General features: G+C 48.2%; 1 protein-coding gene across 1 annotated transcript; it reads right to left on the bottom strand.

Moving 5' to 3' along the window:
* Positions 1–842: 842 nt before the first annotated feature.
* LYPD5 (LY6/PLAUR domain containing 5) lies at positions 843–7,894 on the bottom strand. The gene is made up of 5 exons (XM_059153268.1): positions 7,770–7,894; positions 5,764–5,892; positions 5,081–5,257; positions 4,712–4,858; positions 843–4,306 (listed from the first exon to the last, which is right to left on the bottom strand). Exons 1-5 carry the CDS (start codon positions 7,825–7,827, stop codon positions 4,047–4,049), a joined length of 771 nt encoding a protein of 256 aa, XP_059009251.1. The 5' UTR covers positions 7,828–7,894; the 3' UTR covers positions 843–4,046.
* Between the last annotated feature and the right edge of the window lie 6,012 nt (positions 7,895–13,906).

Below are 13,906 nucleotides of genomic sequence, written 5' to 3'. Positions count from 1 at the left end.
GTAACAAAAAAAGGAAATCCTACATATCAACTATGGCCTTGTGACCAGTTACAAAAATGTGAACTATGGATACGCATGTTTTCTTCTTCATTTGTTTTCCCCTCCATCCCTCCCTCTCTTCCTTTCTTATCTTTCCATCTGTCTATCTATCATCTATCTACTAACTTCTTTGAATCTTGTCTCTTCTTTCCCTTTATTATTTCATATAAAGATTCACAGTGGGGTGGTCTTGACGTTCATAAAAGAAAATTTTGTCAATAGCGTCCATACTATGTCTCCACTGCCTTTTCCTTCTCATCGATACCAGCTATTTCTGGGGGCGCCTGGGTGGCTCAGTGGGTTGGGCCTCTGCCTTCGGCTCGGGTCATGATCTCAGGGTCCTGGGATAGAGCCCCGCATCAGGCTCTCTGCTCAGTGGGGAGTCAGCTTCCCCCACCCACCCACCCCCACCGCCTGCTGCTCTGCCTACTTGTGATCTCTGTCAAATAAATAAATAAAATCTTAAAAAAAAAAAGACCAGCTATTTCTGCACTGCAATTAGGAAATAACAATAATTAGTTGTTGGGTGAGTAGTTGAAAAGGGTTAGATGACCACAGATCAAGAACACAGATGTACATGAAGGGATAGGCCGAATGAAGGATGCGCAAATTTAAGTCCATTCAGTCAGAACGCAGATACTAACAATTCTAAACATCATTTGGGTAAGTCACAATCAATCAACACATTTCCCAGACTTATTTACTCAGGCGCTTCTTTTCATTTAACACGTTACCATGTCACGAGATGGTTAACTGAAGTCTTCTTTATCCCTTTGTTCATCAGTTGTAACCAAATAAGTAACTTCCAGAAGGGGGTACATTTTATTCTTCACCACCCCTCATTTGCCATTTCTGCACCAAGAAAGCATTTAAAACTTTTTTCAACCTTTTATGGAAAATTATATACATAGAGAAAGGACACAAATCATCAGCAAAGAGCAGGGTGAATTCTTGGATCAAGAAACATAGGACCAGGGGCCCCTGGGTGGCTCAGTCATTAAGTGTCTGCCTTTGGCTCGAGTCATGATCCCGGGGTCTTGGAATCGAGCCCCGCGTTGGGCTCCCTGCTCAGCAGGAAGCCTGCTTTTCCCTCTCCCACTCTTCCTGCTTGTGTTCCCTCTCTCACTATGTCCTTCTCTGTCAAATAAATAATAAAATCTTAAAAAAAAAAAAAAAGAAAAGAAACTCGGGAGCAGATCCCAGAAATCCCCTTGTCCCCTCTTTCAGTCACTGAGTATCCTGACTTCTTTTTTTAAAAATTTTTATTGATTGGTTGATTTTAGAGAGAAAGCAAGCAAGAACACACACAAATGGGGAGAGGGGCAGAGGGACAGGGAGAGACTCTCATGCAGACTCTCCACTGAGCACAGAGCCTGATGCGGGGCTCCATCCCAGGACCCTGGGATCATGACCTGGGCTGAAGACAGTCTCCCTAACTGACTGAGCCACCCAGCTTCCCAGACACAGGGATCTTTTTAAAACATACACAAGACGACACACCGTATGATACTCCATTTATATGACGTCCAATATTAGGCAGAATTGATGTGTGATAGAAGTCAGAATAATGGCTCCCTCCTGGTAGAAGTGCCTGTGAAGGGCTACAGGGAAGGCTTTGTGGACAGGAACAGGAAATGTTCTGTATCTTGATCTAGTGGAAGTTACACTGGTGTTTACATGGGAAAAATGGCACATTGCGCATTTTACTATGTTTTACATTTCAGTGAAAAAGTTATATATTATATGTAATTATATACATATAATTATATCTGTATAATAACATTATGTGCACACTACGTAAGACATAATAATATAGTCTACATATACTATTAGATGACCTGTATTTATGTGAAATGTGGCATCTCCCTGCTATAAATTCTCCAATAGATTCTGTATCAGAATGGAATCAACCAGAAAAGCAGAGCTAGCCGGAGATATAAAGATAAAGGATTTATGGCAAGGCTTATGTGATTGTGTGGGCTGGCCAGGCCAGTCCAGAATCCACAGGGCAGGCTGGCAGGAGAGGTGGGCTGGAGCTCTCGGGCACCGGCAGAAGATGCTGTCCACGGGTGGATTTCTCTTTCAGGCAAATCTTAGCTCTGCTTTTAAGGCATTTTTTGGCTGGCTGACCCAGGTCCACCCAGGTGATCTTGGATAATCTCCCTTGTTCATAGTCACCTGAGCAGGGACTATAATATCCACATCTACAAAATACCTTCGTACTTACACTGAGATTAGCATTTGAGTGACTAAGAGATGGAGCCTAGCCAAGCGGACACATCAGACTGACTTCAAATCACATTTGTAATAAAACCCAAAGTCTGCCTTCCACACTAGAAAGGTCAGTTTCTTGGGGCAACCAGGTGGGTCAGTAGGTTAAGTATCTGCCTTTGGTTCAGGTCATGATCCCGGGGTCCTGGGATCAAGTCCCATGTCAGGATCCTGCTGAGCCTGCTTCTCCCTCTCCCTCTGTAGTTCCCCCAGCTTATGCTCTCTCTCTCCCTGCCTCGGTCAAATAAATAAATAAATAAAATCTCAAAAAAAAAAAAAAAAAAAAAAAGGTCAGTTTCTTGAAGGTGGGGACTTTTGCCTGTTTCCTTCACTGTTGTATGCCTGGAAACTAGGACAGTGCCTGGCAAGCGGTAGGTGCTCAGTAAATGTGATGAATGAATGGATATTGACATTCAGCTTCTCCTTCTATGTTAGGATGTGTAGACATCTAGAGCACGTCTCCCCTTGACCTCACAGGAAGGTAGGAGCATCTCTGAGACGACTTCCTTTTCATTAAGGAAATTAGACGATGTGGGGATTGCTTTTGCCACTTACTCTGAAAATCACTGCCTCTGACTGGGTCTTGGGCAATTTGGCTGCCAAACGGGGATGAAAATCCCTTTCTTGAGTGCCTCTCTGGGTCATTGGGAGGGTCAAGTGGGGGACAGGATGTGGAAGGACCTTGTAAAGCACGGGGACAAGAGGACACACTGTGGGATCCCATGTTTATGTATACACATCTGCCTGCCCTGTGTTCCTTCCTCCCTCCGGATCTGTGTCCAGGCTGTCTCCTCCTCCTGGAATGCCCTTCCTCCGCCTTCTCTTTGCCAAGACCTCTTTATCCTTTAAGAGCTGGCTTAGGAATCACTTCTTCCGGGACATCTCCTCCAGTCTCCACAGATTGGAGAATTTATCCTGGTTCAGCTTCGGCTCAAGTGCCTTTCTGTCAAATTCATCAACAGCTGTGTGTTTGGGCAGTAGCATTGTTTAGCGGCTAATGGGGCTGGGAGTCACACTCCCGGTTGCCCATTCACTAGATAAACGGGCGCAAGTACCTGCCTTCACCTCTCATTTGCTCATGGACTTTGTGATAATAGCCCAGCCCATGCTGGGTGGCTCTTGTGTCCGAGGTAGTCCACAGTCGTGTCATTAAATTCTGAACACAACCCCTGCAAGGTAGGGCTTGTCATTAGTGTAGGTTTTATTATCGCCTCTGCCTTATAGGTGAGGAAACAGGTGCAGAGAAGTTGAGTAACTCACCCCAGGCTAGACGGTAGAGCTGGGATTTGAACCCATGCAGACTGGCTCCAGAGTCTGAGCTCCTAGCTCCGAGGATATGCTGCCTCTCGAAACTCTCTCGTGATGATACGCATAAAGACATCACTGTAGCTCCACGCTGGCTCCAGGGGGAGGAAACTGGGTCGTTGGGTGCCAGGGTGTCACTAGTGTTCGGTAAGAGCCATTGTCAGGGTGGCCCTTCGTGTGGGCCAGGATGTGGCTGTTCCTCCCCACCCTGGGATGATGGGGACCTTTCCCAATTTCTCCCAGGCCTGCTGATCAGGTTTGGGCAGGGCAGGGGTAGGGAAGAGGGGGCGTGGTGGTGGCCGAGAGAGACAGGAGTGCAACTCTTGGGTGACACCATTTCCCAGTGAGCCACATTACAGAGGCTGACGTTTGTAGAAGCAGGTGCGTGCCTACCCCCAGCAAACTGTTCAGGAAGAGGCTGGAGGAGCTGTCTAAGGGAGGGGAGTGAGGGGTCCTCCCACAGTGCCCAGCAGCAGGGAGACCACGAGGAGTGGCGCCATGACGAGGGCTGCCTGGGAAGGGGCAGTGGCCGCGGCAGTGCTGAAGGACTGGGTCACAGAGTCCCTGTTGCAGAGGTGTCCCTCACAGCAAGAGCCCTGCAGGTCGATGTTGGTCCAGGGGCTGGAGGTGCCCTTGATGGTGCAGGAGGGCCGGTGGCAGGTTCTGATGTACACAGGGACTGAGAAATTGCCTAGATGGGGGACGGTGAGGAGGAGGTCAGAACTGAGGGAGGCAGCAGTACCTGAACCTCCACCTCAGAGGCGGGGGCCATGACTGGGTCCTCAGACTTGCCTCTCCTCAGACTAGACCCTGCCTCCTCCCTCAGAACAGGGCAGAGCTTCCTCCTTCAGAGGAGGCCATCCCTTTATCCTTCCAGACCAGGGCTCTGCCTCCTGTCTCAGACGTGAGCCATGCCTCCTTCCTCTGACCAGGGCCATGCTTCTCCCTCAAAGGAGAGCCATGTCTCCTCCCTCCAGCCACGCTTCCTCCTTCAGACCACAGCAATGGCTCCCTGTCAGGCCTGTCCCGCGCCTCTACCCTCAGGCCTGCCCTTCACACCCTTTGCCCAGGCTCTGCCCTGCTCCCAGCCTCTCACCAACAGTCATTTTGCCATTGCCCTGGAAGCAGACGCTTTGGTCCTGGTGACAGTGGACCCGTCGAGACTTCTCCGGGGTGCAGTCCTCCGGGTGGATCCCCAAGCAGGCATAGCACTGCAAGCCGCTGAGAGTTGGCGGGTTGGGCGCTGGCAAAAGAGCGTAGACGCACACTCAGGTAATGGTTACGAGGTAGGTCGGTCCTGTGGGCTGCGCACGGCGTCGCGTGCCGGCCTGGCCTGATTGAGGTGAAGGCTGAAAGCCCAGCGCGAGGGAGGAGGTGCCCGGTGGAGGCCACGCCCCTGCCCTGCCCTGGCCGGCGTGGAGGGGGCGCCCTCTCAACCCACCGCGGGCCTTGCCCTCTGGCTCACCGGGGCTCAGATTGGGGATGGAGTCGTGGGTCATGAGGTCGGTGTTGCACAAGTCAGTGACGCAGCCGCGCACCACCGAGTAGTCTGGCGGCAGCGCGTGGTCGTCGGACAGCATTCGGCCCGTAGGCGGGCCTGTCCAGCAGCCCTTCTGCACCATGGTCACCGAGGCGCGGTACCCTGGGGGCAGGAGGGGACTGGGGCCTGCTGCGCTGCCCCGTCCCAGCCTTCCTCCCCCGCTCCTAACTTGCAGGCTCCGCCCCTCTAGGTTTCAATCTCTCCCTCCTCCTCAGCTCTTGTCTGGCGCTCACCTCCCCTCTCCCTGCTGCCCTTCCCTTTCCTCTCTCGGCCTGTAAACTCCATTTCCCCTCCTCTCCCTACGCCTTTTCCCCTCACCAACCCCTTCCCAGCCCCCCACCCCCACGTTCTCCCCTCCAGTCTCCTCCTCAAGGCACCCACTGTCTCCTTCTGCCCCATCTGACACCCCTCATCCTTCCGGGTCTTTCTCTCTCCCCTCCTTCCTCCTCCCTCCCTCGACCTCCGCTCTCGGTCCTCAGCTCTGCCCTCTCTAATCTCTAATCTCCCCAAACCCTTGGCTCTTCCCCTCCTTCCTCCCCCTCCTTAATCTCTCATCCCTGTCTCTGCCTCCACCCCTTGGCCTTTTAGTGCCACTTCTTGTCCCTCACCAGTGTCCAGAGACAAGACAGCCTCAGAGCATCCATGGGGACAGGAGACATTGTGGAATTTCATGCCGTTGAGGTCAAAGGGCCCAAAGTAGATGTGTTGAAAGTTGTAGCATTGTCGGGCCTGGGATGCTGCGGAGAGAAGCAGGGTGCGTGGGGTGAATGGAGCTCTGTTGGGTGTGGGGGGGGTGGGAGAGGAGCCTGTTCCAGGAACTCCCCCAGAGCTCCCCCTAACAAATGGCCATCCCACCAGCTGTGTTCTGAGAGGAGCCAGGCCTTGCTGCCTGGAGAACTAGGCACACTAAGATTCAGGCCTTCACGTCAGTCAGGCTAGGTGGGCAGCCCATATGACTGTACCTCACAACCACTGCTGTGGTTGGTCATGGCAGTGTCTACCTCCTGGCAGAGTAATGGCCTCTGTGCACCTGCCAGTCCTGTTTCCCTCCCCCAGCTGTTCAGGATCTCCACCCTCTTCCAGGAAGCACACTAAGATTAAATAAAGGAGGAAGTGATTCACTCCTGCTCTGCCTGTCCCTCTCCCAACTAAACTCAGGATGTCCAGCAGCACTAAAAGGCCGTGGGTAGAAATCAGACTCCAGCACAGGCAATGGGATGTGCAGTCTCGCACCGTGCATACGGAGCCAGCCCCAGCAACACTCACACGAAATACTTAAAACACTGACATAAGCCCCGAATAACAAGATAGACACAGGTTCATGCCAGTCTCACACCCATGCACAAAATATCCCGAGCATGCATGTGGAGTTCTGTATTCACACATAAAATAAGTACCACCCAGACCCGCCCATGGAACCCCCCCCCACACACACAAGACACATGCAAGATCACACCAAACGGAAGAGAAGGATGTGGATACAGAAACGAAAACAGCAGGCAGAGATCCAGGGACACAAGAAGTCATACCCAGAGAGAGACAAATATGGCCTCAAGAATCAAAAACATAGGGCGCCTGGGTGGCTCCGTTGGTTGAAGCCTCTGCCTTCAGTTCGGGTCATGATCCCAGAGTCCTGGAATCGAGTCCCGCCTCGGGCTCTCTGCTCTCCTTGGGGAGGCTGCTTCTCCCTCTAACCTTCTCCTCTCTCACGCTCTCTCTCACTATCTGTCTCAAGTGAATAAATAAAATCTTAAAAGAAAAAAGAATCATAGACACACAAACAAAATCAGAGACCACAATCCTGTGAAGTTAGAGATACTAAAACGAGACACACAAAAACATACAATTTTAAACCACAGACAGATCCAAGACGCAGAAAGACAGACACGCTGCAGTAGCCAGACACATGCGCACAGACACAAACGCCGGCCTGCCCGTCACAGGGTTCGACAAACACAGAGACACAGACATGCAAAATTAAATGCACGTCTCTTTTAAAAAGAAAATAAAACTCAAACAAAAACAGACCCAGAAGCATTTGTTCAAACACCTGTTCACACATGAAATCTGGTGCAGAGAAACACACGGACACACACAGAAATCAGACTTTCTTCCGTGGATGGGCACACACACAGTGGGTCGGCCGCAGGCTTAGTTTCCTCTCTGGAGACACTTCGGTCCTGACATGAGTATGACTCTGTCTTTTCCCAAACTGAAGGAGGCGTTGCCTGAGGGTGAGGGCCAAAGTTCCCTGCCAGTTCTGGAAAGGGCCCCCAGGGTGCCCCAGAAGTACCCTCAAACAGAGGCATGTGGAGGATGCGAGGCTGCCGTGGGGGCAAGAGATGACTGATGGAGAACAGAAAAGAAGATACATGAGAAGGACATAGTATCCAAGCAGCTCCTCCACCAAGATCCGAGGTCCAGGCCCCCAGACCCTCCTCCCTCAGACCCAGGAGTCAAGACCCCCAGCCTCTCCTCCCTCAGACCCAGGGGTCCAGGCCCCCAGCCTCTCCTCTCTCAGACCGAGGAGTGCAGGCCCCAGTCCTTCCTCCCTCAGACCTAGGTGTCTGACTCCTTCCCCACTTCTTAACACTGTCTCCAAAAGTCTGGGTACCTGTCAGGCAGAACACAGCCCCGAAGAGGCAGAGCAGGATAGTTCTGGGGACTCCCATTGCCGGCTTGTGGAACTGCGCGAGACACTGAGGACAGCTCCTCCTGCTCTGATTTCTCTCTGGCTGGTTCTCCTTGCTGAGCCCCAGGCATCCCGGCTCTCCAGCCTGCTCAGGATTCCTCCGCCCCCGCCCTTCCTGGTCTCCTCCTAGGTAATCATGATGGGGCCATGATGAAGTCCTCGGTGCTGGGAGTGGGATTGGGGTCTGGATTTCTGGGGCTGAGGGATGAGGGAGCTAGAGTGCTATAACCCTTAATTTGGGGGGATTTGTTATTTGCAGGCTTTCTTGATTTCTCTTCTCTATGTCTACTGGAACACACATTCTGCATAAACACTCACACACACACACACCCTCCAGTGCTGGGGCCATGTTTCCAGACCCAGAGACACAAACATCACCTCCTCCTACAAGCCTCTTCTGATCCCCATCTCCCCCTCTCATCCACCCACTCTTAGCCTCAGGCACCTCCCTGTCTCCCAGCCATGGTCACCCTGGCTTAGACTGTCTGTCTCCTCCATCGGGCTGAGAACTCCTCAGAGGACTCAGGGATGTTTGCAATGTATGAACGAATGAACCAATTAATGTACAGAGAACCAGAGACAGACAGATGGAGAGGCAGTTAGACAGATCCAGAAAGACAGTCACACTCAGTGTGGACAGATGTAAATGTAGATGCCCAGACAAACCCAGACATGAGGGGGGGCACCCTGATGAACAGAACATGCCCTTAATGAATGTTTATTAGATTAGTAAATGAATGAATAAGAAAACACCGGAGGAGATAGAGAACTAGGCAGACAAGCAGAGAGACCAGGTATCCCCTGAGGACACAGATCCTTGTGGACAGCAGACACGGGACAGTGGGGACATGCAGACGATGGCCCTGCAGGCAGCTGAAGCTGGGGCAGAGACCCCATCAGTATCTCCTGACCTGCCTCACTTAGGTCCCTTGGTGGAGCTGCTTGCTGGGACCTGCTGGGATCATACCCCTCCCTATGCTGCACAGGGTGGGCACCAGGTCTATGCAGAGACCCTCGGGTGGATGGGACAGAGTTGACATAACAGCAGGGATCAGGATGGCCTCTGAGCATGACTAAATTTTACACAGCTTTCTTCCTGACTACAGGCCCCCAACCTCCCTTTGAAGGGGCGGTGGGTGGTGGGAGGTTGGGGGAACAAGGTGGTGGGTAATAGAGAGGGCACAGATTGCATGGAGCACTGGGTGTGGTGCAAAAACAATGAATGCTGTTATGCTGAAAAGAAAAAGAAAGTTGGCATTGCATATTCTTTCTCTGTCTCTTTGAAATGTAGATAAATCTTCTCCCAGCGTCTTGGCAGTTTTGCAACCCTGGAATGTCTTTCTCAGGGACCTGGGAGCCATCCCTTTAAAAAGTCCTCGCTGGGCACCTGCGTGGCTCAGTGGGTTAAAGCCTCTGCCTTTGGCTCAGGTCATGATCCCAGGGTCCTTGGATGGAGCCCTGCATCAGGTTCTCTGCTCAGCGGGGAGCCTGCTTCCTTCTCTCTCTGCCTGCCTCTCTGCCTACTTGTGATCCCTGTCTGTCAAATAAATAAATAAAATCTTTAAAGGAAAAAAAAAAGTCCTCGCTGAGGAAGATAGCAGCGCCCATCCCTCCCCCACTCCCCACCTGCCCCCCCATGTCCCAGGCTCTGTGGCAGGGTAGGAGCTGAACTTGAATAAGGGACAGTTAACAAATGGCCTTATCACGGAGAACAACACTTGCAAACTCAGAAATAAGTCAGTGCTGGATGCATCCCATAGACCAGCTCTTCCATCAACCACTAACACCCTGCCACTTACCTGTCCAGGCCTTAAAAACCTTCCCCTATCTTGTTTTGGTGGAGTGAGCTCAGTCTCTCTCCTCTATTCTCATAGGGTTTGTTTGTTTGTTTGTTTGTTTTGTTCCTTTAAGTAGCTCCACATGGAGCATGAAGTCCAACAGGGGACTTGAACCCATGACCCTGAGACCAAGACCTGAGCCAAGATAAAAAATCAAACGCTTTTTCAACTGAGCTACCCAGCAACTCTGCCATATGGAATAAAGTCTCCTGTGGCCTTTTAACTTTGGTGAAATTTTTCAGTGACAGCAGACACCCAGGCAGTGTGGACACACAACACATTCTGAACTCTCCTAGGCGTGGTTACCCTCTTGCCAAATCGCTGTCCCTCCCATCAGGCATCACTTCCTCAGACCTGTTTTGTATCCAAATTCTTCTTCCTGCTGCTCCTGTTCCTGGCCCGAGCTTTCGGTTGGGTACAGGCCACACAGGAGCAGGGTGGAGCTGAGGGCCCCTGGAGAGCAGAGACAGGCCAAGGAAGGAGCTGGGTTTTCTGAAGCCCTTGTGAGAGGTAGAGGTTTGGGAGGTGTTCACATTGGTACACAGTTTCAGAGACTGAGGCTTGAAGAATTGTCAGACCGGCCAGTTTAGCATGTGAGTGTTTGTGTATGTGTGAGATTGTATGTAAGTGACTGTGTGAGTCTGTGGCTGTGTACATGTGATTCTGATTCTGGTCACCTTTACGTTTCTTTGGAGGCTGTGACATATTAGGTGGGAAGCTCTCCATTGCAGGAGGTAATCAAGGGGAGAATGGCAATCTAGGTCTAGGGATTTTGGCAGGGCTCTTACATCCACAGGGGGCTATACAACATGAACTCTGAGCTCCCTGGGAACCCAGGGATTTTTTTTTTCCAGTAATTAAACTTTAGTGACCAAGTAATTAATTATTTAAGAGATTGGGAGGAATTTGAGGTTGTTTGGTGGTAGATATTTTTATTTTTTTATTACTTTTTAAAAAAGATTTTATTTATTTATTTGACAGACAGAGATCACAAGTAGGCAGAGAGAGAGGAGGAAGCAGGCTCCCCGCTGAGCAGAGAGCCCAAGGCGGGGCTCGATCCCAGGACCCTGGGATCCTGACCTGAGCCGAAAGCAGAGGCTTTAACCCACTGAGCCACCCAGGCGCCCCAAGTGGTAGATATTTTTAAAACTTTTTACTGTTAGGAATTTTCATCTATACAAAACCTACAGGGAACAGCATACTTGCCACCAAGATTCAGCAATTTTTAACCTATCACTGATCTTGTGTTATCCTTTCTTCCTTTGGTGCTTTTAAGGGCATTGCACTGGATTCCTGCATTATTTTGTCCAAAATAATAATTGCACTTAAAACACCATTTAAGAGTAGATGATTTTCAAAGTGCACCTTTGGCTTATGTTCTGAGTTGCAAATCTTTATGAATGCCATGAGCAGTTTCTAAAAGGGTGCCGCTTGCTACCTCAAATTGAATTCCTAATATCTGCAGGTTCTGTTGAATGCCATAGACTGTTTTCAGGGATCTTCTGTTGTTTTCCATAAGCTTCCATGCACTTCCCCCTTTTCAAGCACATATGCAAATACCTGGCCTCTGAAATGACTCTCCCCCCAAGATTTGGTTTGTGTAAGCAGTTTAGTAAATGTGCCATCACCTTTCTCCCCGAGGTGGACAAAATTTCCCAACATGTTTACGTACAGGGAACAGGAGCAGTCGTGAAACCTGCTCATCTAGCAATAACTATTAACTGATTCATTAACTACAAGCAGGCTTTGTAGCCAAAATAATTGAGAAATATTTAATATTCCTCATTCAAAATGATTCCATTAATCAAACATGCTATGATTATAATGATTATTTAAATGCCATTCCCTAGAAAATGTGTAACACCACATGTGATCAATCTTTTTTTTTTTTTAATAAGATTTATGTATCTGAAAGAGAGAGAACATGCATGCACAAGTGGGGATTGGGGGTGCGCAGTGGGAAAGAATCTCAAGCAGACTCCCACTCAGCATGGAGCCTAACAGGGGACTGGAAGGAGGGCCCAATCTCATGACCTTGAGATCATGACCTGAGCCAAAAATCCAGAGTCAGAAGCCAACCAGCTGAGCCACCCAGTCGCCTCTTAAGGCCAATCTTTATTTCTGCATAAGTGTGTTTCCATAAGTTGTCAGAATTGTGGACTTTCCCTCTGGAGTCTTAGTCATGGCCTTTTCAGAAACGGAATCATGGACATCGTGTGCCAATATTTTCTTTTGTTATTTCACACAGATGCTGCCCGCAACATCAATATATATATATATATCTTTATATCTGATCTTATTTATTTTTACAGTTCAGCAGTGTGAAATATAGTATTCACACAGTTGTGCAACCCATCTCCTGGACTTTTTCATCATGCAAAACTGAAACTCTAGGCAGGCCTGGTTTTGGGGGCCACCTCGGTCCCTGTTGTTACCTAAATTGGGGGAAGGGGTTCCCTGAGGATTACCAAAGTAAGTGTACGATACAGTATTGTCGACCGTAAGCACCCACCACCCCCTCTACATGTTCTCTTTTTCTAGTTTAGTTTAGTTGTTGTTGTTGTTGTTGTTGTTGTTTAAGTAGGCTCCATGTCTAGCGTGGAGCCCAGTGGAGGGCTTCAGCTCACAAAAGGAGATCAAGACCTCAGCCAAAATCAAGAGTTGGTGCTCAGCTGACAGCCACCCAGGCACCCTTATGCTCATTCTCTTTCAAGTGTGTTTTTTCCATCTCCAGAGAAACAGATTAATTACAGCATCCTTTGAGATGAAATAAAGTTACCTGAATCTGGTCATTTATTCCCCAGGTGGAAGAATCCATGTGAAGTGATGTTTCCGTCTGCCACTATGTTTTTCAAAAGATAAAATTTCTTGGGGGTGCCTGGGTGGCTCAGTCAGTTAGGCTTACATCAGATCTTGATCTCAGGTTCCTGAGTTCAAGCCCTTTGTTGGGGTCCATGTGGAGTGTGGATCCTACTTTTAAAAAAAAAGTTAAAATTTCTTATTGAAAGTGGATAATTTTGGGGCAACTCTCTTGGGTCCCCTCCCTTTTTGGGAGCTTTGTATTATCAATAAACTTTGCTTTGCTGCCCACCAAAAAAAGAAAGAAAGAAAGAAGAAAATCATTTTTAAGATTTTAAGTGTTTAATTTTCAAACACTGACATTTTGGGGCCCCTGGGTGGCTCAGTGGGTTAAGCCTCTGCCTTCAGCTCAGGTCATGATCTCAGGGTCCTGGGATCGAGCCTCGTACAAGCTCTCTGCTCAGCAAGGAGCCTGTTTCCCCCTCTCTCTCTGCCTGCCTCTCTGCCTGTTTGTGATCTCTCTCTCTCTGTCAAATAAATAAATAAAATCTTAAAAAAAAGAACTTAAATTTAGGAGTCTAATATCTGAATTAGATCAATGGATTAGCAAAAAGTATATTAATGAAAGGATTCTTCATCTTCTTTCTTCCACTTATTTCTTGAAATTTTTCCTTCATGAATTACTAAGAGTTAATTTTTAGTAATTCATGCCAAGTGAAAGGATGTGTGGACTTAAATTTGGAACTCAATAATTCTAGTTTGAACAGTAAATTTATGTCAATAATTAATGGTTCTATATTTAGCTACATTCTGCTGAAATAACCCCTGTAGAATTTTTTTTCTCCTGCTACCTAGTTTTTTGCAAAAATTTATTCAATTATCCAATTAGTTTTATTAGCTATTAAAGCAGTGAGCTTTCTATTTTCCAATCCTGATTATTTTTCCTTCTTGATAGATGTCAAATAGGGTTAATATTTTACCCTAGAATCTTAACATCTTAAAATAATATGTAGATGACAAGTTATTAAATTTTAATAATTTCTATACTGATGAAATTGTTAGCAATAATAAACAACTGGTATAATAATATAATTAACAAACTATTGAGTAACCATCTTCAATTTCCACCCACATACATTCTTTGTGGATTACAAAGAGTAATTGAGTATTAATTATTATATAGCGATTCATGCCAAGTGAAAGGATGTGTGGACTTAAATTTGGAACTCAATAATTCTAGTCTGTACAGTAAATAATTAGAAAATATGAACGGCAATATGAAATATTAAACATAGCCAAAGTGCAGACACCAAGAGGGATTTTTTTTCTCATTAAACTTTTGTTTTAATGGATCTCAAAATTCTGTGACAGATTTTTGGTCATAGTGTTTTCCATTAAAAAGTACTGATCCTGGGCGCCTGG

Source organism: Mustela lutreola, chromosome 16, assembly GCF_030435805.1.
Source record: "Mustela lutreola isolate mMusLut2 chromosome 16, mMusLut2.pri, whole genome shotgun sequence".
NCBI lineage: Eukaryota > Metazoa > Chordata > Mammalia > Carnivora > Mustelidae > Mustela > Mustela lutreola.
The sequence above is the reverse complement of the archived record's forward strand: the minus strand, read 5'-3'. Positions and strand labels throughout refer to the sequence as shown.